This window comes from Meleagris gallopavo, chromosome 1, assembly GCF_000146605.3.
Source record: "Meleagris gallopavo isolate NT-WF06-2002-E0010 breed Aviagen turkey brand Nicholas breeding stock chromosome 1, Turkey_5.1, whole genome shotgun sequence".
NCBI classification, from domain to species: Eukaryota; Metazoa; Chordata; class Aves; order Galliformes; family Phasianidae; genus Meleagris; species Meleagris gallopavo.
The window spans coordinates 49,108,320-49,127,162 of NC_015011.2; the positions used below are offsets into that span (position 1 = coordinate 49,108,320).

Here is an 18,843-nt window from a genome sequence, read left to right on the forward strand (position 1 = left end):
TTTGTATTAACAACAGAAAAAAACTTTTTCCAAGCAATTTCTACTTACATGAAGGTGGGGCTGTGACATGATACCACTGGAGCGAGCGGCTTCGCTTGGCAGTGGGGCTAGAGCTTCGCTTGGCACAAGGATGCACACACTGTAGGACAAGCTGCAATAATAGGAGCACAGCTGGGGCTATGCTGGACGGGGGCTGGACGGGGCCCCACACCAGGTGCCAGCAGGACATCCTCCGAGCTCACTTTCCCACTGGCACACGTGTATAGAGGCAGCTGCTGCTGGGAGCTGTTGTCCTGGGTACCATTTCTCCCATCTGGTTTGTGGGGTGGGCCATCTGATTTGTGGGGTGGAGGAGGCTCACTGAACCCCACAGGGCCCCCCAGCTTCAGTTTACAGCTCAGCTTATGCTCTGGGGTAGTGTTTCTAACAACCACATTTGTCTTACGTTTAGTTTGCAAATAATAGTATAAGCTGCAGGGCTTGCCTGTGGTGTTTGTGCCCTGTAGGATGCTGGCATCATCCTCCCAGGTGCTGAGCACTGATCCCTGCTCTGGGAGAGGCAAGGGGCAGATAGAAGGGCACAGGGCTGTCAGCCCCAGGGGATCGGGACGATGCTGTCCCCATCTCCAATCACGTAAAATGGCCGGATGGGGTCAGGAGGCCCCGCTGTTTGGGGAAAACAGCCCCTCAGCCAGGGCACTGGGGAGAGAAATAGATTTGCTCCTATATTGAGCATAGAGCTTCAACTTTTGGCATCCGCAGCCTGAGTTATTTTAAGTTTGGCTGCAGCTGCCTGCGAGTGGTGACGCTGGTGAGCACCCAGACCTGTCCTGTGTTTATATGAATGAGAAACAGAGTGGAGATGCAGCTCTTCTCTGTATTAGGGCTGTCCATCTGCTGGAGGAAATGCCGTAACTGCAGGGCTGGAGATCCGCTCTTTACTCCACTCTCCTCTGTTCTCCCCCCTCGCTCTCAGTTTGCCCCATTGCAGTGTTACAGACCCACCCTGCGCCAATGGACTGTTACAGGCAGGAGATGTACTTAATGCTGTAGCCTGCTGCAAATGCTGCACTGTTTTGTTCATTGTATTTTTTAATCAACAGATTGTAATTTATGCCTATGCAAAGAAGACCAAGACAAATAAATTATATCAAAACTGCCGAGAGGTGGTTGGTTGGTTGGTGTGTTGGCAGGTGGGAATGAGATGCAGCAAGGTGAGAGCATCATAGCTGTAGCTGCTGTGTAGCCTCATACCCAATTCTTATTTTCCAGCTGCCATACTACATCCAGGCATGGAGGTTTACCCAACACCTCCTCTTACAGACCCGAACTCCTTGGGATGCTTAAGCTGAAGCCTGCAGCCTTGCTTGCTGCCTTCTAGCAATGCCACGGCTCTGTGCTGTGCCCATGACCTGAGGCTGCCCCAGCCTTGGTTCTCCATTGCAGTTCCCTGTGAGGCTGTTTTGTGTCTGGGAGAAGGCTCTGGCACAAGGACAACATCCCCACGCCCTAGAGCTGGCTGGAGCCTATGCTCACCAATTACGGCAGAATTGCTAAGCTTGGCATTTCACCACCAATGAGAAGCACCAACTCTTACACAAAGCAAATTCTGTAGGGGCTCAGCTACAGCAACCCTCTGGACTTTGCTCCCTGCTGCAAGCACGGCCAGCAAAGGAGAGCAGTGCCAGGTGAACATTCTTGTGGCTGGTGGAGTTTAAGCTGCAAGCACTGCTTTTCCAGAAGGACAAAAAGCCATGAGACAGCCTTTAACTCGGAACAAACTCTTTTAAAATTTATTTTATAGATCACGCCAGCCCGAGTGATCTTTGAATGCTGGTCACAAAAGAGATCGCACCGCCTCCTTCACCCGAACTGAAGTAAACCCTCTTCCAGTCTCGGCAGTCTCCTTCATTTGGAGCACAAGGAATGGAGAAAGAGAACGCCGCCGCGGCCTTCCACTCCCCTCAGAAGCGGAGGGCAGTGAAATCTGATGCATTTGATGCTGCTACAGGGCCAGGACAAAGGCAGCAGGCCCTCGTGCCCTGCTCAGCCACACTTCACACCCTCGCAATGCGGGTGCTATTAGTGTCGTAGCCGCCTATGGTTCCCCCCCCTCCAGGAGAGCGCTGGTGTTCAGGCACATAGCTGGGAAAGGACGGGCTGACCTCCCCGCTGCCACCCGTGCTCAGGCCGCTACAGTCTCTAAGGCAAAGTACCTCCTCTCCGTGGTGTTCCTCACCTTACCACGCTGCTTAATGCTTTTGGAGTGCTGATATTCACGTAAGGAGATGAGCTTTTCCCTCTCGCTTGGATGGCATTTGAGCCTACCTCCAAACTTGGCTTTCCGGCCTACCTGAAACCAAGCAGTGAATGGAAGGAGCTCTACACTTCTAGCAAGAAGCAGGAACAGCCCTCTGGAGAGGGACTACAACCTTAAAGTCTCCCTCCATGAGAAGTCTTCCACTGGGGAAGAAGGACCTCAAAGAAACTAAGGTGACCACACCTGCTGGGGAGAGCAGCGATCTGCTGGTGTCCATCTCCTCCCTCCAGATGGCCCTGCACTCCCACCCACAGGGGGTAACTCCTGTCCTGCAGGCAGCCACCAAGAGGCTGAGTGAGAGAAGAGATGAGAACAAACAGGGAACTGATCGCTCACACAGCCTGGGGTTAGAAGACATGATACTGGTAATTCATAGAGCATGCTTGCAGGGCCTTCCTGAAACTAGAATTTACCATTTACAACTGAATTAACTAAATTAAAGACAGAAAAATTACCACGTACTTCCAAACCTGAAAGCACTTCTGTAAGTTTGGTCCCTCTTTGGCCAAGAGGGGAGAAAACAAATCATATAATCTCTACCACAGCCAGTGGGCCAGTGAGTTCTAGAAAATGCTTAGAAAATCCTGGAGCAACCAAAATCAAGGGAAGGTCATCTTTACCTGGTGTCTGCTCCACTCATGGGGTCTCTGTCCGCCAAGGTGAGAAGGCTCTTCTCTGGCTCAAGGGACAGACTGAGTGTTCCTGCACAATATTGTTAATACTGTTCATTGAGCTGCCACAGCCAAGTGGTAAGTAGGATTGGCTCAAAAATGCACTGAACAGGCAATAGGAAAAGCAAGGAAGGGGAAGAGGATGGGCAAACCACTGCCCATTTAACTCTGTCTCTAAAAAAAATCTTAACTGCTACTAATGCATTTGAGAAGGATATTTCGTACAGAATATCCTCAACTTAAGATCAATAACTGCTTTTCAATTTCCTTCACTCTTAGACCTCCAACAAATTTTTTCTTACCATCATCTCATTCAAATCTCTGTCGCTACCTGACGTGAAATTAAAACCACTTATAAATCGATTACAATGGGGGAGAACTCAGAAACGTATCTGGCATGTGGCCACAGCAGTACAGAAGCAGTGCCGTAGAGAGTCACCCTAAACAACGAGTTTTAGCCACTGCAAGTCTGAAATTTCAGGTGTTTGAACAGCCCCAGGATTTGAGATAGCATGTGAGAGAGAGCAGCAAGTCCTGTAGACAGAACAGGGTGAGGGAGGAGGGAGGCAGCTAACTGGCTCTTCTTGGCTCTGTCCAGTCTCTCCTCTTATCTTCATGCACACAAAATATAATAAAAACTAATAAGAATAAAAACTAAGCCCATGATGTACAAAAATGTGTCGACAGGGGGAGGAGGAAGGTGTCAGTTACTCTGTTCTGTGTCTTATCACCTTCATTAGCTTATAAGTTAACGTTCCTCTCCATCTTCTCCTTTGAGGAGGAAGGAAGTTTCTTCTGCAGCCAGTCAGCTGGGATGGGTTTTGGTTTGAGCTGCTCTGGATCTTTTGGATAAGAAATGAAGGAAAGAGGAAGAATTCCTCAGGAGGAGGAAGAGTAAGAAATTTAGCAGCCGCTGGCAGGAGTCACACAGGCTCCTTGAGACTTCACTTTATGGCGCTGACCTCCTCGTCGCCGGCCTCCTCCTCCAACTTTTGACTGAAAAACAAGAAGAGACATCTTAGTATGCAGTGACCTCTACATCAGATCATCAACACAGCAGGAGTCCAACACACACATCCAGATACTGGGATGGTGGTTATGACTGATCGGCTGCTTACCACTGCAGGAAGGAAAAAAAGGCAGACGCACCATGATGGAAAGAGCAATGAGACAGACAAACACGTTATGAAGTGTGGGCTTCTGAGCTGGGGGAGACCTGCTTTCCCAATATCCTGGGTGCTTAACTCCTCTACGAGTCAGCAGGAGCCACAGAGCTCAGCATCTGGGCAACTGAATCTCAGATTCCCTTGGTTTTGTGGGGAATGGAAGGAAGGCCCCCCCTCCCAGCACTCCTGCTAACATGACTCTGTCCCCAGACTCCAGCCAAACCCACCATTCTCATTCAAAGTAGCCAAATACCTTGTTGCCCTCACGGATGTGGGGCTCTTCATCCAGTGCAGGCTGATGGGAAGCATCGAGGAGAGAGAGACAGAAATCAGCAAGAGCAAAAGCAACACAGACTCTCAGGGGTAGGGACAAAACAAGCGAGGAGCTTTCCTATAACCACAGTGATTCCACAACAAGGTGACAAGCGATCAATAAGAAGCCACAGGCATATACACAGGGCCCAGAGGGCCCTCTTTCAGAAGCCAGCCTGGCCAATAGCAACTACTACAGTTAAAATTAAAAGTGAGAACACTGACCAAGATTCTTGACAAGTCAGTTTCTGAACCTTTTGCTGCTTACCAGGTAAGTACAGTGAAAGGAGAAGATCTGTGTAATAAAGCTGATAAAATAACTCCTAAAGCTCCCTGTTACGATGGAGTTTCTGTTCCTTTCACAGTTGGGTATCCTTTTTGGAAAAACCAAGCTGAGAAGTCCTAACCAACAAGGCAAGTTGGACAAATCTTTCTAGAAAGTGAAAGGCCTTTCTTTAGAATCATAATATATCCTAAGCTGAAAGGGATCCGTAAGGATCACCAAGTACAACTCCTGGCTCCAGAAAGGAGCACCAAAAAAACAGACTGTACCCTTCTCCTTAGATATCTCCATCTTCTTTCTGTGAACTGTGCTCAATACCACTACTTGTGTTGCAGTTTCTCTAGTGTGGGGATTCTCCATCTCTCATTCAGACAGTAGAGATCCATTCTGTGTTTTTTTAAATGCTTTGCTACTTCAGCTACTGGGCATATGGAAGAACTTTTCCACCATGACCACAGTCAAGTAGTGAGACATTGCAAAGTTACACAGCCTTACTCCTGAGGTCAATTTTAATTGTCCCAGGCCCCTACACCTCCTGCTGCTGGAAGGTCAGCCATGAAGAGTAATCCAGTCATCAGATAATTCTGATTTTTGCTGTGAGACTATTTATATTTCCATTTGCTTCTGCCACATAATAAGTCTCGAGGTGAGTGCAATGAGAATAGCAGTTGTTTTCTAGAGCATCTTTCCTCCAACAGCTGAAAAACAGGCTGCAAAGAGCTAGAAAGGACAAGCTGCTTCCCTCACTTACCGATGGCTGCAGGGCAGTAGGTGTTGGTGGTGCTGCAGCTGTTGAGGGGGGCTCATCCCCCACCAGTGGGCCCCCAGTTGCCATCCCAACAGGAGGAACACCATCCTCTCGTTTTGTAAGAGCTCCCTTCTTTGTTGACTGCATCTTGATCTGCTGTGGCTTGGAGTTCATTGGGGAGTTATTGGTGGTCTGGAGTAACTGCATATCACAAAAGGAGAGGACACAAGCAGTATTAAAATTGCTAGGCCAATCTGTTAAGGTCTAGCACCATTTTATAAACAAAAAAAAAACTGGGAGAATTAATACCAACATATAGTGAGAAAAGAATGCAGACAGCATTCTGTTCAAAGAAATCCTCATCTGTCCTCCAGGATCTCTATGGGGCTGAAAGTGCCACTCAGATGAGATGTCACTCAAACCTCCACCATGTGAATCAAAGAGACCAGCTGGAAGCTCTCAGAAAGAGACTAAGCCTTAAGAACCAGAGGCATTTGGGTCACCCCCTACCGCCTCATCCCCTCATTTGTACCAGCCAAGACCCACCACACAGCAAAGCATATTGGTCATCTGCAACCCACGTGAGGACTGACGTCTGTGATTGAAGGACAGCCTCTTCCTTCAATTCTCCAGAGCTACTGGGATTCTCCTGCTGGCTTCTCAGTGACACACGTAGCTAATGGGCAAAAAACCAGTCAGACTCTTTGGCCTTTACCTTCGTGATGGTACCCACAGCTTTGGTACGGCCTTCACGGAAGACCAGGCGCTGGTCTATATGCAAATATTCTGGGGTTTTGATGAAACGAAAGTGCACTGTGGCTTTGTCCCCTGTCCGCAGGCAGTCCTTGTCCATGCTGAGAATTGTGGCTGTCTGACGGATGCTGCCACAATGCACTGTGAATGTAATGCACAAAAGCTTTCAACAAATGGTGTCATTAGAGGAATAAGCTTTAGGAAGACATCTAAGGCAGCTCTTGCTACTTTAAAACTAACAGTGCTGAGTTTGATAGGTGATAATCAACTCTGTAGCGTAGACTATATGCAGCACACGTCTGCCTTTGTTCAGTCCTCAAAGAGAAAACATGTATGAAATAGAACAGTTGCCTTTGGATGGAGACTTTATGAAGCACCCTTAACAGAATCCTACACACCAAGCAGCTGGGCTAGAGGGCCAGACCCAGAATGAGTCTATCTGCACTGGAAAATTAAGAATCTTTGCACTACGGAGATACAGCTCAGACAGGCTACAAAAACACTTGAAGTCACAGATCTTCTTTCTACACATTTTTCTCCATTACTCTTCTCAGTCTCTTCCCTCCCGTCCCTCTAATGGATTGCTGGGACAGTAAAAGCAAAAACCCAGGCTTCTATTCAGGTTGACAGAGCCACCACGACTGAAAAGACTAAAGCTGAAGTAAACTACTGCCACTGGGAAACACAGCTGAAACTGTACTCTGACACTTACCCATGGCCTGATACCGTGGGCTGATGGTGGTGGGGTGATGGAGCACCAGAATCTCTGCTTCAAACTCCCATGATGCTTGTGGATTCAGGCGGGGTGACACCATTACCATTCCTTTCCGGATGGAAGAACGCTTGATCTGAAAAGCAGAGACCCAAAAAAAAGTCTTCAGCATGATTCTCTGGAGAAGAAATTTTCTTCTCTGGATGACTGCATCCAGAAGGATCCTGAGGGTTTTCACAGATATTAACTCATGCACACAAAAAGGCAATGCAAATACAAATTTAGCAGTAGGCAACTATGTTATGCAAAGGTTGCAAAAATCAAGTTCAGCAAAAATTTCTGAGGACATCTTACTCAGAAACACTAATGCAGTTGCAGCACAGAGAATTTTCTTGCCTTGTAACACATCTCCAACATTATTCCTCATTGTCTGGGGTCCCACTGCTGTAGTCTGTCACCTGTCAGGTGGAACATGGGATCTACAGGGTTTCTATGGGACTTTACTGTGCCACAAAATGAGGCAGCTGAGATCTGCAGTCCAATAGCAGCTGATCTTCAAGAGCACTCTGAAATTACGGGGGTAGCTCCTATTCTGGGGGTCCTGAGCAGATCATCTCACCTTTTTCAAAGCAAAGGAGGCAGTCTGGCCTCCCCGCACTTCTTTGACAGGCATTCTCTTGCGGTGGATGGATTTGACAGCAATAGGCAGGAAGTTGCCAAGCGGATCCGGCCCCAGCAGCAAGGTGTCATTCAGCTTGATTAGGCCTCTCAGTGTCGTCCCAGACACAACCGTTCCTACACCCTATGCCAGAAAACAAACACCAGTAATGAGGGTTATTCAACCACACTCACAGATGAGCTCTAGAACATCCCTCCCTAGGGATGATACCTGCTTCAACCTAAAACACACAGTGGAAAACTGCTCCAAATGCCAGGTCCCTTACCGGGACAGAGTAAGTATCATCTATCTGGAATTCTGCTGGTTCTTCTTCCCTGTAACTGGTCCGTGGAGACAAGAGATTAAGAAACATCTTCAGCAAGTCTAGGTTCTCCCCGGTGACATTCGAAATCTGGAAAATTGGACACATCCTGTAAAGGGAAATTGATGAAAACTGAGTTAGTTCGCCTCCCTGCCTGGGATTCCACATGTAGGGAGACATTCAAAATCTTGGTCTGTATTCAACACACAGTGCTAGGAAGGGAGAGCCTGACAAGCAGTCAGGTGTACAACACCCCATCTCTGAAAACCTACAACACTGCCTCTGCCTTCTAATGACATTCAGGAAAAGGTGTAAGGTTCCAAGATTGAAGGAAGTCAAGCACCCTGCAGACTGCCCAGAAGCAGCCTCTCATTTCTGCCTCAGAGGGGAGCAACAAGCAGGTCAATCTCAGAACACATTCTTGGGGAATCAACACACCACATGGCAAACACAACCTGAACACATCTCGACAATGGGACTCTCTCTGAACCTTCTCACCCAGTCTCCAGATAGGATTGAAAGAGAAACAACTCTCTTCTACTCCCATTACCTCTCTGAGCTGAAGTTGGAGGCTGTTACAATGACATCATCCTTGCTCTGAACCAGCACGGGAATCTTCCTGCACCCTGGGGACTTCAGCAGTCGCTGTAACAGCTTCAGGGTTTCTTAAAGGGTGAAATGAATATTGTTAGGGCAGCATCTCCCGCCTTTACAAATCACTTTTGCTGGCTTTCCCAAAGGGAGGCTGGCACTCTTGCACAAATAGACAGGAGAAAATGGCCAAAAGTGTGTGAGTGCTACTGTGAGCTTGCTACAGCCAAGGTGGCATTTAGGAGCCATTCCATCTTCTATTTCATGCCTGCTGCAAAGCGACAGACAGATATTTGCAGCTACAAGTGCTATGTGGTGAAGTACAAGTTTTATAGCTATCTATTAAGGAGCTGTAAGTAGTTATAAAATACTTCCTCTTCCTAGAAAGGCTTTCTGATACCGGAGAATACGTGAATTAGAAATCAATTTTGACCAAACAAACCTCAAAAGACTTTGGCTGGCAACCAATCTACCACAGAAGATCAGAGAAGCATAAAAAGTAAAGATCATCTTGAAAGACCACGACAACGTAGAACCAGATATAACAGATTTGGGACAAATCTCCCAGCTCCCAGCTTTGAATTCTTCCCTTTTGAATTTATATTCTAAGCCTCCTATCTGTCGTTGGGCAGGGGCAACACCTGATGCACTAGCATCAGTTTCCTGCAAAGTGCCTTAAAACATGAGGGGAAAAAACAAGAGGCTGATATGGGTTTAAAAGAGTAAATCATTCAATTGTCATCCAATTAAATGGTTTTTGTGAACAAACGATTGCCTATGGGAGAGTAATGTTTTGGATACAAAGACAAACATCTAATCATGCCATCTGCTCTTCACAGATACATTTGAGCCAAACCTTGTGTCTATTTAATTTAAACAGAACATGATACAAGGGAGGCTTCTCCCAAGAGCAGCTCTTCTCTCCTCACTGAGCCAAACGTTCCCCTTCCTTCCCAGTCATTATGTTATTAGTCAGGCCTTGCATTTATTTCACAAACTTATTATAGAAATATTCAAATTCATTTTTGATCACATGCTTCTGTTGCCCTGAAACATACTCCGGATTTTTACAAAAACAAGCTGACTACAGACAGTACTGGGAGCACCCGCTTTCCCGATCCAAAGGACTGCTTAGCAAAAAAAGCATCACTCCAATTAGCACAGCACATTCTTGAAGATGCGAGAACACATCAGGGGGATTTTAAAGGTGAGAACTGGTCACACCCTGAAAAAAATGTCAAGCAGGTTAAAGGGCCACTGCTAGGGTCCCAAGGAAGTTGCTAGCCCCTGCTGCTCACTTCACCTGTGCCTTTTCCAGTCCTGCTACACATATATGGCTGCCTTGAACTGTGATTTACTGCATGTTGGTTAGTTGGTCAGACAAAGGAAGGAGCTGCTGAAGTGATGCCAGCATACGTGAGAACTGCCCAGGTAAGCAGGATGCAACGAGCAGCTGGCCCTTTGCCAAGCAGCTGCCAGAGGACAAGACTGACCACAGCTTAAGATCACATCCAAACTGTGGGCAAGAAGCAGTAAATGTCAAGAGAACTTCCAGACTTTCTCCCCAGGTTTGAACACCCACAGAGAAAACAAAAACCACTGCCCTACCTGCACACTTTTCTCCTCAGAGCTCAGTTAAACAAAATCCTATAGCAGACACTTTTGTTGCCCAGCTGAGCCCCTCCAACCAGAGTCACTCTGAAATGGTGACTACAAGCAAACTGCCTTGCAAATGGGCGAGGGAAATAAAAAGTTTAGATTTCTGGAAGGTGTTTAAGATGCAGTCAAAACCAGATAATGCAGCTTTCCTTTGGCAATGATTCAACCCAAATGGAGGACAATGGCAGATTCAGAGGTAAGGAACACACCTGGAGAGAGCATACAGAACTTACCTTGGAGGATATTGGCTGGGCACATGTCGATCTTGGTCACCACAACAAAGACAGGAACATTGAGTGCAAGTGCCAGGCCCAAGTGCTCCTTGGTCATTCCCACAATCCCAGCATTACTGCCAACCTACAGCAGATACGAGATACATGGATGTCAGTATTCCTCCTTCAGTGTTGCTCCTGCAGCAAGCTGGCTTACAGAGAACGTCTTGCATCAGACCTACAGTAGGCTATGGTCAGGTTGTAGACATGGCAGTGGAACCAAATGAGGAGACTCTGCTCTCTTCAAATGCTCACAGCTATTGGCTAAGAATCATTTCTCCACAGCTCTAACAAGGTGCTCTGGAGTCTAGAAAGCTTTCACTTGCCAAGAATCATACATATGGGACTCTTAGTGACTGAAAGTCCTGGGGAACTTGTTCCAGAATCCTGGCTATATACCCCTAGCAGCAGCTCCTCTCCACCCCTGGGAGATGCTGCCTCCCTCCACAACCCAAAGAGACCTTGCAATAGGGAAGAAGTTGAGGCTGTAAAGCTGAAAACAGCACTCTTTCTGCAGGTACCATATATCTTTCTTGCTACCTACCATAAGCATGCAGAAGTCAGGTAAATGGCCGGTCATGCCAAAGACGGTGGTTTTCAGGTATTTTTCGTGACCAGCCAGGTCAATGAAAGTAATGACCTTGGTGGATTTCTCGCAGATCTTTGTCCACTCCAAGCTGCCACCGTGGCTGTCAGGCTTGTTCACCACGTTGCCCTCGCTATCAAAGCCCAGGATGTCATTGCCCACACTGCTGGTGCGGCCTGACTCAATCTCATGCTTATGGCGGAAGAGCTTTTGCCGAGCAAAGCCTCGGCCGTTGTCGAGTTCACCGTGTGTCAGGACACCCAGCAGGGTGCTCTTTCCTGCATCCACATTGCCAACCACTGCTACCCTGAAGGAGAAAGGAAAAAGGAGCCTGTTAAAATCTGATACCTGAAGTAACAAACTCCAAACACCACTGCTCCTGCAAATAGTTTCTTCTCCCTATTTAAAATTGCAAGCAGCAATTTTAAAAAGTTGGATCTCTACAAGCAGAGCAGAGGTCCTTTCACTGTTCCCAGTTAATAGGGAACATCATGAGGTCTGGGGACTGAGAAGTAGAAGATTATTGAAACACGTCACTGATGCTCAGAATTTAGTGTGCTGAATCCAGAATTGTTTGGTGGTTACACAGAATCTCTCTTCTCCTAACTCCTAGTCTCTGCAGTCAAACACAAGTGCTGTGTAGTTCAAAAATCTAAATCTCAGCTTGGGCTAGAATACCTCCACCGTTTTTTTGTATTCTTCACGTTGCAATAGCACCATACACTAGGGAGAAAAGAGAAATATAAGCTGTTGCTCCTGGAAAAGGCAAAGCCCAAACAACAATGAAACCTTCTAGAAGACCCTTCCTTACAGCAATCCCCTTCCTGTTTCTGATAAAGGTGATGATTATGGCTGTTGGCAAATGGTGGAAATCCATTCCATCCAAGGCTGGGCAGATTCTGAAGTCAAATTATACAAGCTATTAGATACCCACTAAAAGGCGATCAGAATCATCACAGTCTTGGAGCGGAAGAAAATCCTAATGGAATCCTAGCACAAATATCCTCACACCATCACTCAAACAACAGCTTCCAGCTATACAGAGGTAAAATCTCTACAGTTTGTGTGCAAAAAAAAAGTCAGCAATAACAACAAAAAGATTTCATTAGCGAGGAGTGGTCAAGCTTTGCTGGGCAACAAGACAACACCTAGACTCAAACCAGCGTTGCCGGCTCAGCATCACAGAGTGCTCACAGGGTAAGAATGCAGCAGGGCTGCTGACTAAACCTGTGGAGACTAAACTCCACCCGGCTCCTCACCTGACCTCCAGGAAGTCGTTGTCACCCACACGTTTCCGAACCAGGTAGTCCTGCACCTTGCCCCCTGCCTCTTGGTGCTCCCGCAGGAGGATCACGTCGGCCTCGATCTGCTCAGCCATGCTCTTCAATGTGGCATAGGATGCTTCCATGTCTGCCTCGCTCAGACCGTACTCGGTCCCATCTGGTGTGAGGTTGAGGAGACAAAGGACAGCCTGTGAGCATCACTGCGCGACAGCCAGCAGCACTTTCAGCCCTGTTTGGCACTTTCACACCGATCAGGACTCGCATGTGAACCAGAGACATCAACTGTGTCAACAGAATAAATGTCCTTTGCCAAAGAGAATAAAGGACTATCTATTTTAAGTCTTAAAATATACTAGAAATGTACCATCTTTCACCAAAGAGAGCTTTCCTTGTTATTACTACAAACAAGAATCTCCTTCAGTCTGATAGAGAATCTCCATTCACACTGTAATAAAGGAAAAACCACAGAAAAACTGAAAGCTCTGACTGGAATATCATCATGGTTAACCAGTGAATGTGGAGGCAATTTAAGCTATCAGCTTACTTCAGAAAAAAACACATACCAACTCCACTTTCCTGCAAATCTGGCCTGCGCAGCAATTCCTTTGATCCCCACATGCTTCAGTTAAAACAGGGGTTTTGGCCCATCTCATTGCCTTCATCCTCACACTTGGCAGAAATGCTGACAAGTACACGAGGCAGGGAAAAAAAAGAATGAGGCACTCTTGCTTCTTTCTGCACAGCTCACCCCAGCAAAGTGCTGACTGTCAGAGAAAGCCAGTGGCAACCACTCAGCCACTTGAAAGGCCACCAGAGCTCTCAGCTGTTCTCCTACCCCAGAAGCTGCACAGATCTCAGGCCAGAATCTCCTCTGTGGGGTAAAAAAAAAATCAACCAACCAAAAACACACACAAAGAAAGGCGAAGTGACACGTAGCACCTGGATGACCAAAACTACTGCTGTAGAGTCATTTATATGCACGGCTGACTCATCAGCTGGTAAGCAGTAACTGCACTTTGCATGGACTAATCAGCATTTCAGTCACTGCAAAGCTCTACAGCATGCAGAGCTGGGCAGTTTTTCGTAAGTAAACTAAGAAGTTGTGGAGATGGTGGGAAAAACAAGAAGCATCATGGTTGGGGTTCTGGGTCATAGAAGGGAACAAGGAGTAGAGGATGGGAGTAACAGCTGAGGGAGAACAGGTATCTGTCAATACTGATGAAACAGCCTTCCCTGGCCTCTCAGTCATCACACCCACCGTATTAAAAATCACAGACACTCAAAGGGAATGAGAAAGTGGAGGGATATCTTTTTTTTTTTCTTCTATTGAATGCTGTTTCCAATAGCCCCAATCTACAGAAAAGAACCCCACCTTCCTCAGCTATGCAGTAGCCTGAAATAGTCAGAAGTTTTACCTCCTGTTTTAAGAAACAAGCATCTATTTTAAGTACATCATTGCAACAATAACCTGTTAACACACCCATAAGTTGTTCTAGAAGAGAAAGGATTTACTAGCCTGACTAGCTAGATCTCCCTGCAGTTGTGGTTATCATGAAGACCAAGGGCTCAGAATACATTTGGGAAGCTTGTCTGGACACAAAAGCATTCCCTTGAAGTTGGCTGCATGAGCACTGCCCATCTAATCCTGGCTTCTCTTCTATGTTGGCTGCTTTGTGAGACACGAAGAAAACCTGAAAAGCAAACAGTGCTGAGGTAGCACAATTCCCTCCATCACAGCAGCCAACCCTAACACTGATGACCATGGTTTTATATTCTTCCTCAGGCATAGTAAACAGTAGAACATTTGCTTACAACTAGATATTTAGCATACTTTAAGTACTTCTTTAGCATTCTGATAGAGACAGACAACTCATTTTGCATTCAGAAATTTGCATTTCAAAAAAAGACCACCGCACAGTACTATTTTATCAGCATCAGATGGGAACGTTCCAGTCATGAAAAAGAACAAAAAGGCAGCCCACCCTAAACTGCTAAAACCTGCAAAGGCAAACGCGTGCAGCACAGCTGAGTGAATGTGACACAAAGACCTCACGTGTAGAAAAGGCAAACCTCCCTCTCTGCAGCAGAGGCACACACTACCAAAGAATCTGTATGACTTTATACATGTACACAAGATGGCCTTCTGCTACGCTTTAGGAAGGCTTCCATGTTATTCTGGTGAAGTGTCATCTTCAACAGCAGTCACAGAGGTTATCATTTTCATGTTTTCTCTTGTTATCCAGAGGAAGCTGTACTGACCTGATCCCTGCCCGATGACATAGATGGTCTCCCCGCATCCCTCATCGATCCTCTCCGACATCTGCCGCAGCAAACTGTCGTACTGCTCTGAGGTTGGACTCACCATCACCAGCTGGAAAAGAGATTAAATACCCAACATGCAGATGTCAAGGAAAAAATAAAAGAAAATCAAAACCTAATTCCACTATGTGGACAATCAAACAGTGTGCTTTATTGAAAGATGAAAGCTTTTTTCCAAGGACCGTTTTCTGGCTTTGTGTGTATATGTGGCTGGTTGTTTTTTTTTTTGGGACAGCTTTGCTGGCAACTATTTCCTTGTGACACTGCACGAGATGATTAACCTGAGCTCAGAGCTCATTTACATGGGAAGGTTTACTTCAAAGCAAGTACGAATACCAAGCATCTCATTTTGAAGCAACAAATGTTTAAAAGCCACATGCAAGTGAACATCCCACTTTGACTTCTGTGAAATACCTGCTTCCAAGCAAGGAAAGCATAAAGGGGATGAGGGACTTCCTCCAAACAAATACCATAGGTGGGTCTTCTGCTGTTCATCCACAACTGGAAGCTCTGCAGACCCATTGCAGGGCACAAGTAGGCAGCAAAACCAAGAGCTCTGTAGACATGCACTACCATGACACCCCACAGCACTCCGTGAAATCCATACTTCTACCAGCTGCTCTCACATTTGCGCTCCATAAGCACAGCCAGAAAGATATATTTCCCTCCACTGTGCACCCAGACCAGTGTAAAACTGGGCTAGATTTGTCTAAAGCATGTGGCTCACAATCATTACATCTGCAGGCCTGACCTCAAACAGCCTGACTTGCTGGCACAGCTAACAAAATGTGTATTCAGCTTTTGCCACCTGCTGCTACGTAGGTGATAAAGTCCCTTCTTAGAAATCTGGAGCATAAAAGATCATAACCAATGTTTGAGCCGCTTTCAAAACTACAGCAATGAGCACATCTGGAAAAATGAAGCACAGATACCAAGTGCTAATGAGAGGGTTTAAGGCAGCCTAAGCAATGCCTTCCTCAGATCTTAACAGTAGCACAGAACATCAGTATTTCTGCAAGGGACAAAGAGCTGAGAGACAACCACCTTCATGCACTTGCTCTAGATGCGTGCCCTATCTAAGGCTTTGAACTATTTGGCACGGTCTGCAAAGCAGTACAGATAGTAAAGCTCTCTGATGTACTAGGGCACGGTTTTTCTCTACTGTACTGTAAAGCACTGAGTTTTGCCTTTATTACTGGTCTATTCTGGTTTGGTTGGGCTTTGTTTTGTTTTTCAGAGGAGACCACTGAATGTATGAAGAGGAGAATTGGAATCTGCTCAGAAGTTTGATCAGGACAGGAATGAAAGGCTGTGCGTTGACATGTAGGGCTTGTTTTGTACAGCGAGCACTTTCGGGAACTCCTGGCAAACCATCTCAATGCTCATGCTAGTGAACTAGTAAAGGTCAGGTACAAAGGAAAATCTAAGTAGGTGGTTATATCCATCAAGATCAGTAAACAGAGGGGCCATCAACATAGAGGCACGCTAACTTTCATTTCTTCAAGCCTTAGCACCAGCATCATTCTTCTACAAGTCTGAATGCTTCAGCAGTGTATTTACTGAAGTACCAGGCACATTTCAGCCAAGCAGCTCGCTGCAGCCCTTCTTCACGGTGCTGGGCAGGAAGGCTGTGGGCTCACAGGGCACAGTATACGCACACATTCAGGTTGCACAGATCAGAATGCTGGTCCCCATCAGCAATGGTGCTGCTGAAAGGTGTTCCAGGGGCTATGACGCTGCCCTGAATAGCAGGAGTCCTTCAAAGCCTTCCCCAGGGTGATGAAGCTTGCATATGATATGATTTAGCGGGATGTCAAGAGAAGGAAGCATAGATCAAGTGGCAGCTTTCATGGATCAGATCTTTCAGTGTTGTTCAGCATTTTTCGTGGCTGCTTCTGCTGCTTGCAGTCACCAACCAGTTCTGCATTGTCCTAGCTCATTGCAACACTTCACTTGGTGTTCTGAAGATCCCTTCTGTATCAGAGAGAGGCTCTCTGTTTGTTTTTTTCTTTTCCCACCTTTGAGAAATCCCATCTATGCTTGTATTACACACTCTTGTTTTTCAGGTATTCATCAAGTCAAACATTTTCACTTTTGTTCTTTCAACTTGGCCAGACATTGAACAGTTTGCAGAGGTTCTAGCAATCTCAGAATTCCTATAAGGCAAAAAAGCAAAAACCAGTTATTGTTCTACTCTCATGACAGCAGAAAGAAACATATCTCACGAATTTGAGATGCCATCTCTAAAGTCCCAACCCAATGTCTGGGAAGAGGTCACATTTCCCACATTTTCTCTGATCAGCTCTAGGATTAACACAGACCAGAAACTGGCAGCAGCTACAGCTGGATGAGCTGATTCCAAGGGGCAACCAGACTGTGTACTCTGCATTGCTCATCAGCAAGAAAGATGCCATAATCAACAAATAGCAATTCAAAGCTTCTGCTGTAATCAAGCTAAGGTTATAGTGTGAATACTTCTCAGGCAGTCCTAAGGAAAAATACATCCCCTACCCAAAAGGTGAGCAAACTACAAAGGTTAAAGGCAAAACAAATACTAAGCAGCATTCAGTGCTGCTCTACTGGTATGACACAGTCTGACGTTTGGCTGGGAGGCTACCATGAACCACTGGGAAGTCAGGGGAAAGACAACCCAGCCCTGTGACATTTCAATCTCATACTACCACCTTCTGTAATATCATATTTTGCTTCCTATTTCCTGTAGATAGGCACACTGTTGTCAGCGTAGAACAAACGTATAATAACTTAAAAAATTCTGCTTCACTAATAGCTTTGTGAGATATGTTTTTGACCTAAAAGGTAATTACTACTGCAGTGTGTTAGTATTGAAGGAGAACAAGCACCTATTAGAATTAATGCGATAATGGATTTGCGCTGATGAATGGAACTGTTTGCTTGATCAACTGATAAAGTATATGGGCTTGATAAGAGAATCCCCAGTGTTGTTCTCTAAGAAGAGCAGAACTCATAGCAAACACACTGGGGAGGGGAATGGGAAAGAAGTGTGTCAGACAGCAAGCAGCTGGGTCAGAGCAGGACAGAAGGCCAGCAAACAAAGTAACTGCAGTGGGAATCACTGTTTTAAGCAGGAAGTGGTGAGAAGTAATTCAGCTGGATAGACAGAGAAATAGGGGGGTTGGGGAAGAGACCAAGTTAGCTCTTGTGTTCTCACCATATGGGACTGCTGTTTTGAGAACAGAGCATGGGCAGAGCTCACAGCCTTTGCACTCATCCAAGATAGAGATCGTAGAATCACAGAATCATTAAGGTTGGAAAAGACCTCTGGTCCAACCGCCAGCCCATCCCCACCATGCCCACTGACCACATCCCTCAGTGCCACATCCACACGGTTCTGGAACACCTCCAGGGACGGTGACTGCACCACCTCCCTGGGCAGCCTGTGCCACTGCAGCACTGCTCCTTCTGAGAAAACAGGGCAGCAGGTTTATACTGCCGTGGAGAAAAGTCAATCGTAATAAAGATCAAAATAATGCTCACCTGTCACTTCCACTTTGCCTGCAGGTGCCTGGGAGCGGATGGCCGGCTACCGACACCAATGGAAGCAGCAGGAGAAGAGCTTTCCTCCCTCTTGGTCAGAGCTGTGGGCGGTTCCCGGCTGTCAGGGCTGGTGACAGCCTCGGAGCCCTCCTGCGCGCTCCTCCACGCCGGTTGTATCCAACACAAAGCACACACGCAGGTCGGCGCTGACACCCAGTATCCACACCTCTTTCAGACACAAACAGGTGGCCCGGCAGCCGCTGAAGTTTCGATGCTCATCCTTCGCTTCCTTACAGGATATCTTCCGAGCATTCAGAGCTCAGCCGTTCCCTCGCAGCCAAAGGCTCCTACAGCCGCACACTACAGCTCTCCCTCCCGTACAGAGGAGCCGGGCCCTCGGAGCACAGGGTTACAGCGAGCGGCCGGACGGGACAGACCTTGAGGAGCCTTGGCACGGTTCCTGCTATCCCTACCAACCCCTTCCCTCCGGAAGGGACCCTCTGACAGCAGGCCCAGCCCCTGCCCGCCGCCGGAGCGCCCGCCGCCGGGCCTACCTTGCTAGTGAGGTCGATCTCGGGCTCTCCGTTGAGCGTCTCGCCGTCCTCCGCCTACAAAAGAAGAACGCAGGGAGCGGGCGGCCGCCGCCGAACGAGGCCTCCCGCCCGGAGAGCC

At 46.9% G+C, this 18,843-nt stretch overlaps 1 protein-coding gene across 2 annotated transcripts; it reads right to left on the minus strand.

Annotated features, from left to right (window-relative positions):
* Nucleotides 1–1,765: 1,765 nt before the first annotated feature.
* GTPBP1 (GTP binding protein 1) lies at nucleotides 1,766–18,843 on the minus strand. Of its 2 annotated transcripts, XM_019614734.2 has the most exons (13): nucleotides 18,726–18,843; nucleotides 14,596–14,707; nucleotides 12,313–12,493; nucleotides 11,012–11,360; nucleotides 10,429–10,552; nucleotides 8,496–8,610; nucleotides 7,910–8,054; nucleotides 7,585–7,767; nucleotides 6,966–7,101; nucleotides 6,216–6,394; nucleotides 5,504–5,701; nucleotides 4,411–4,452; nucleotides 1,766–3,987 (listed from the first exon to the last, which is right to left on the minus strand). In XM_019614734.2, the coding sequence occupies exons 2-13, from the start codon at nucleotides 14,699–14,701 to the stop codon at nucleotides 3,895–3,897; spliced, it is 1,851 nt and encodes a 616-aa protein (XP_019470279.1). In that variant the 5' UTR covers nucleotides 14,702–14,707; nucleotides 18,726–18,843; the 3' UTR covers nucleotides 1,766–3,894. The 2 variants fall into 2 exon arrangements, with proteins under 2 accessions (XP_019470279.1, XP_010709214.1); XM_010710912.3 differs by lacking the exon at nucleotides 4,411–4,452.

What these genes read in the sequence shown, in the direction of transcription:
- GTPBP1 (XM_019614734.2), bottom strand. Translation starts at nt 14,701, where the DNA reads ATGGTGAGTCCAACCTCAGAGCAGTACGACAGTTTGCTGCGGCAGATG. An exon ending in TCCAACTTCAGCTCAGAGAG is followed by an intron (nt 8,055 to 8,495) that starts GTAATGGGAGTA and finishes TTCCCTTTACAG; the next exon opens with GATGTGTCCAATTTTCCAGA. An exon ending in CTGTGGGTACCATCACGAAG is followed by an intron (nt 5,702 to 6,215) that starts GTAAAGGCCAAA and finishes TGTGATATGCAG; the next exon opens with TTACTCCAGACCACCAATAA.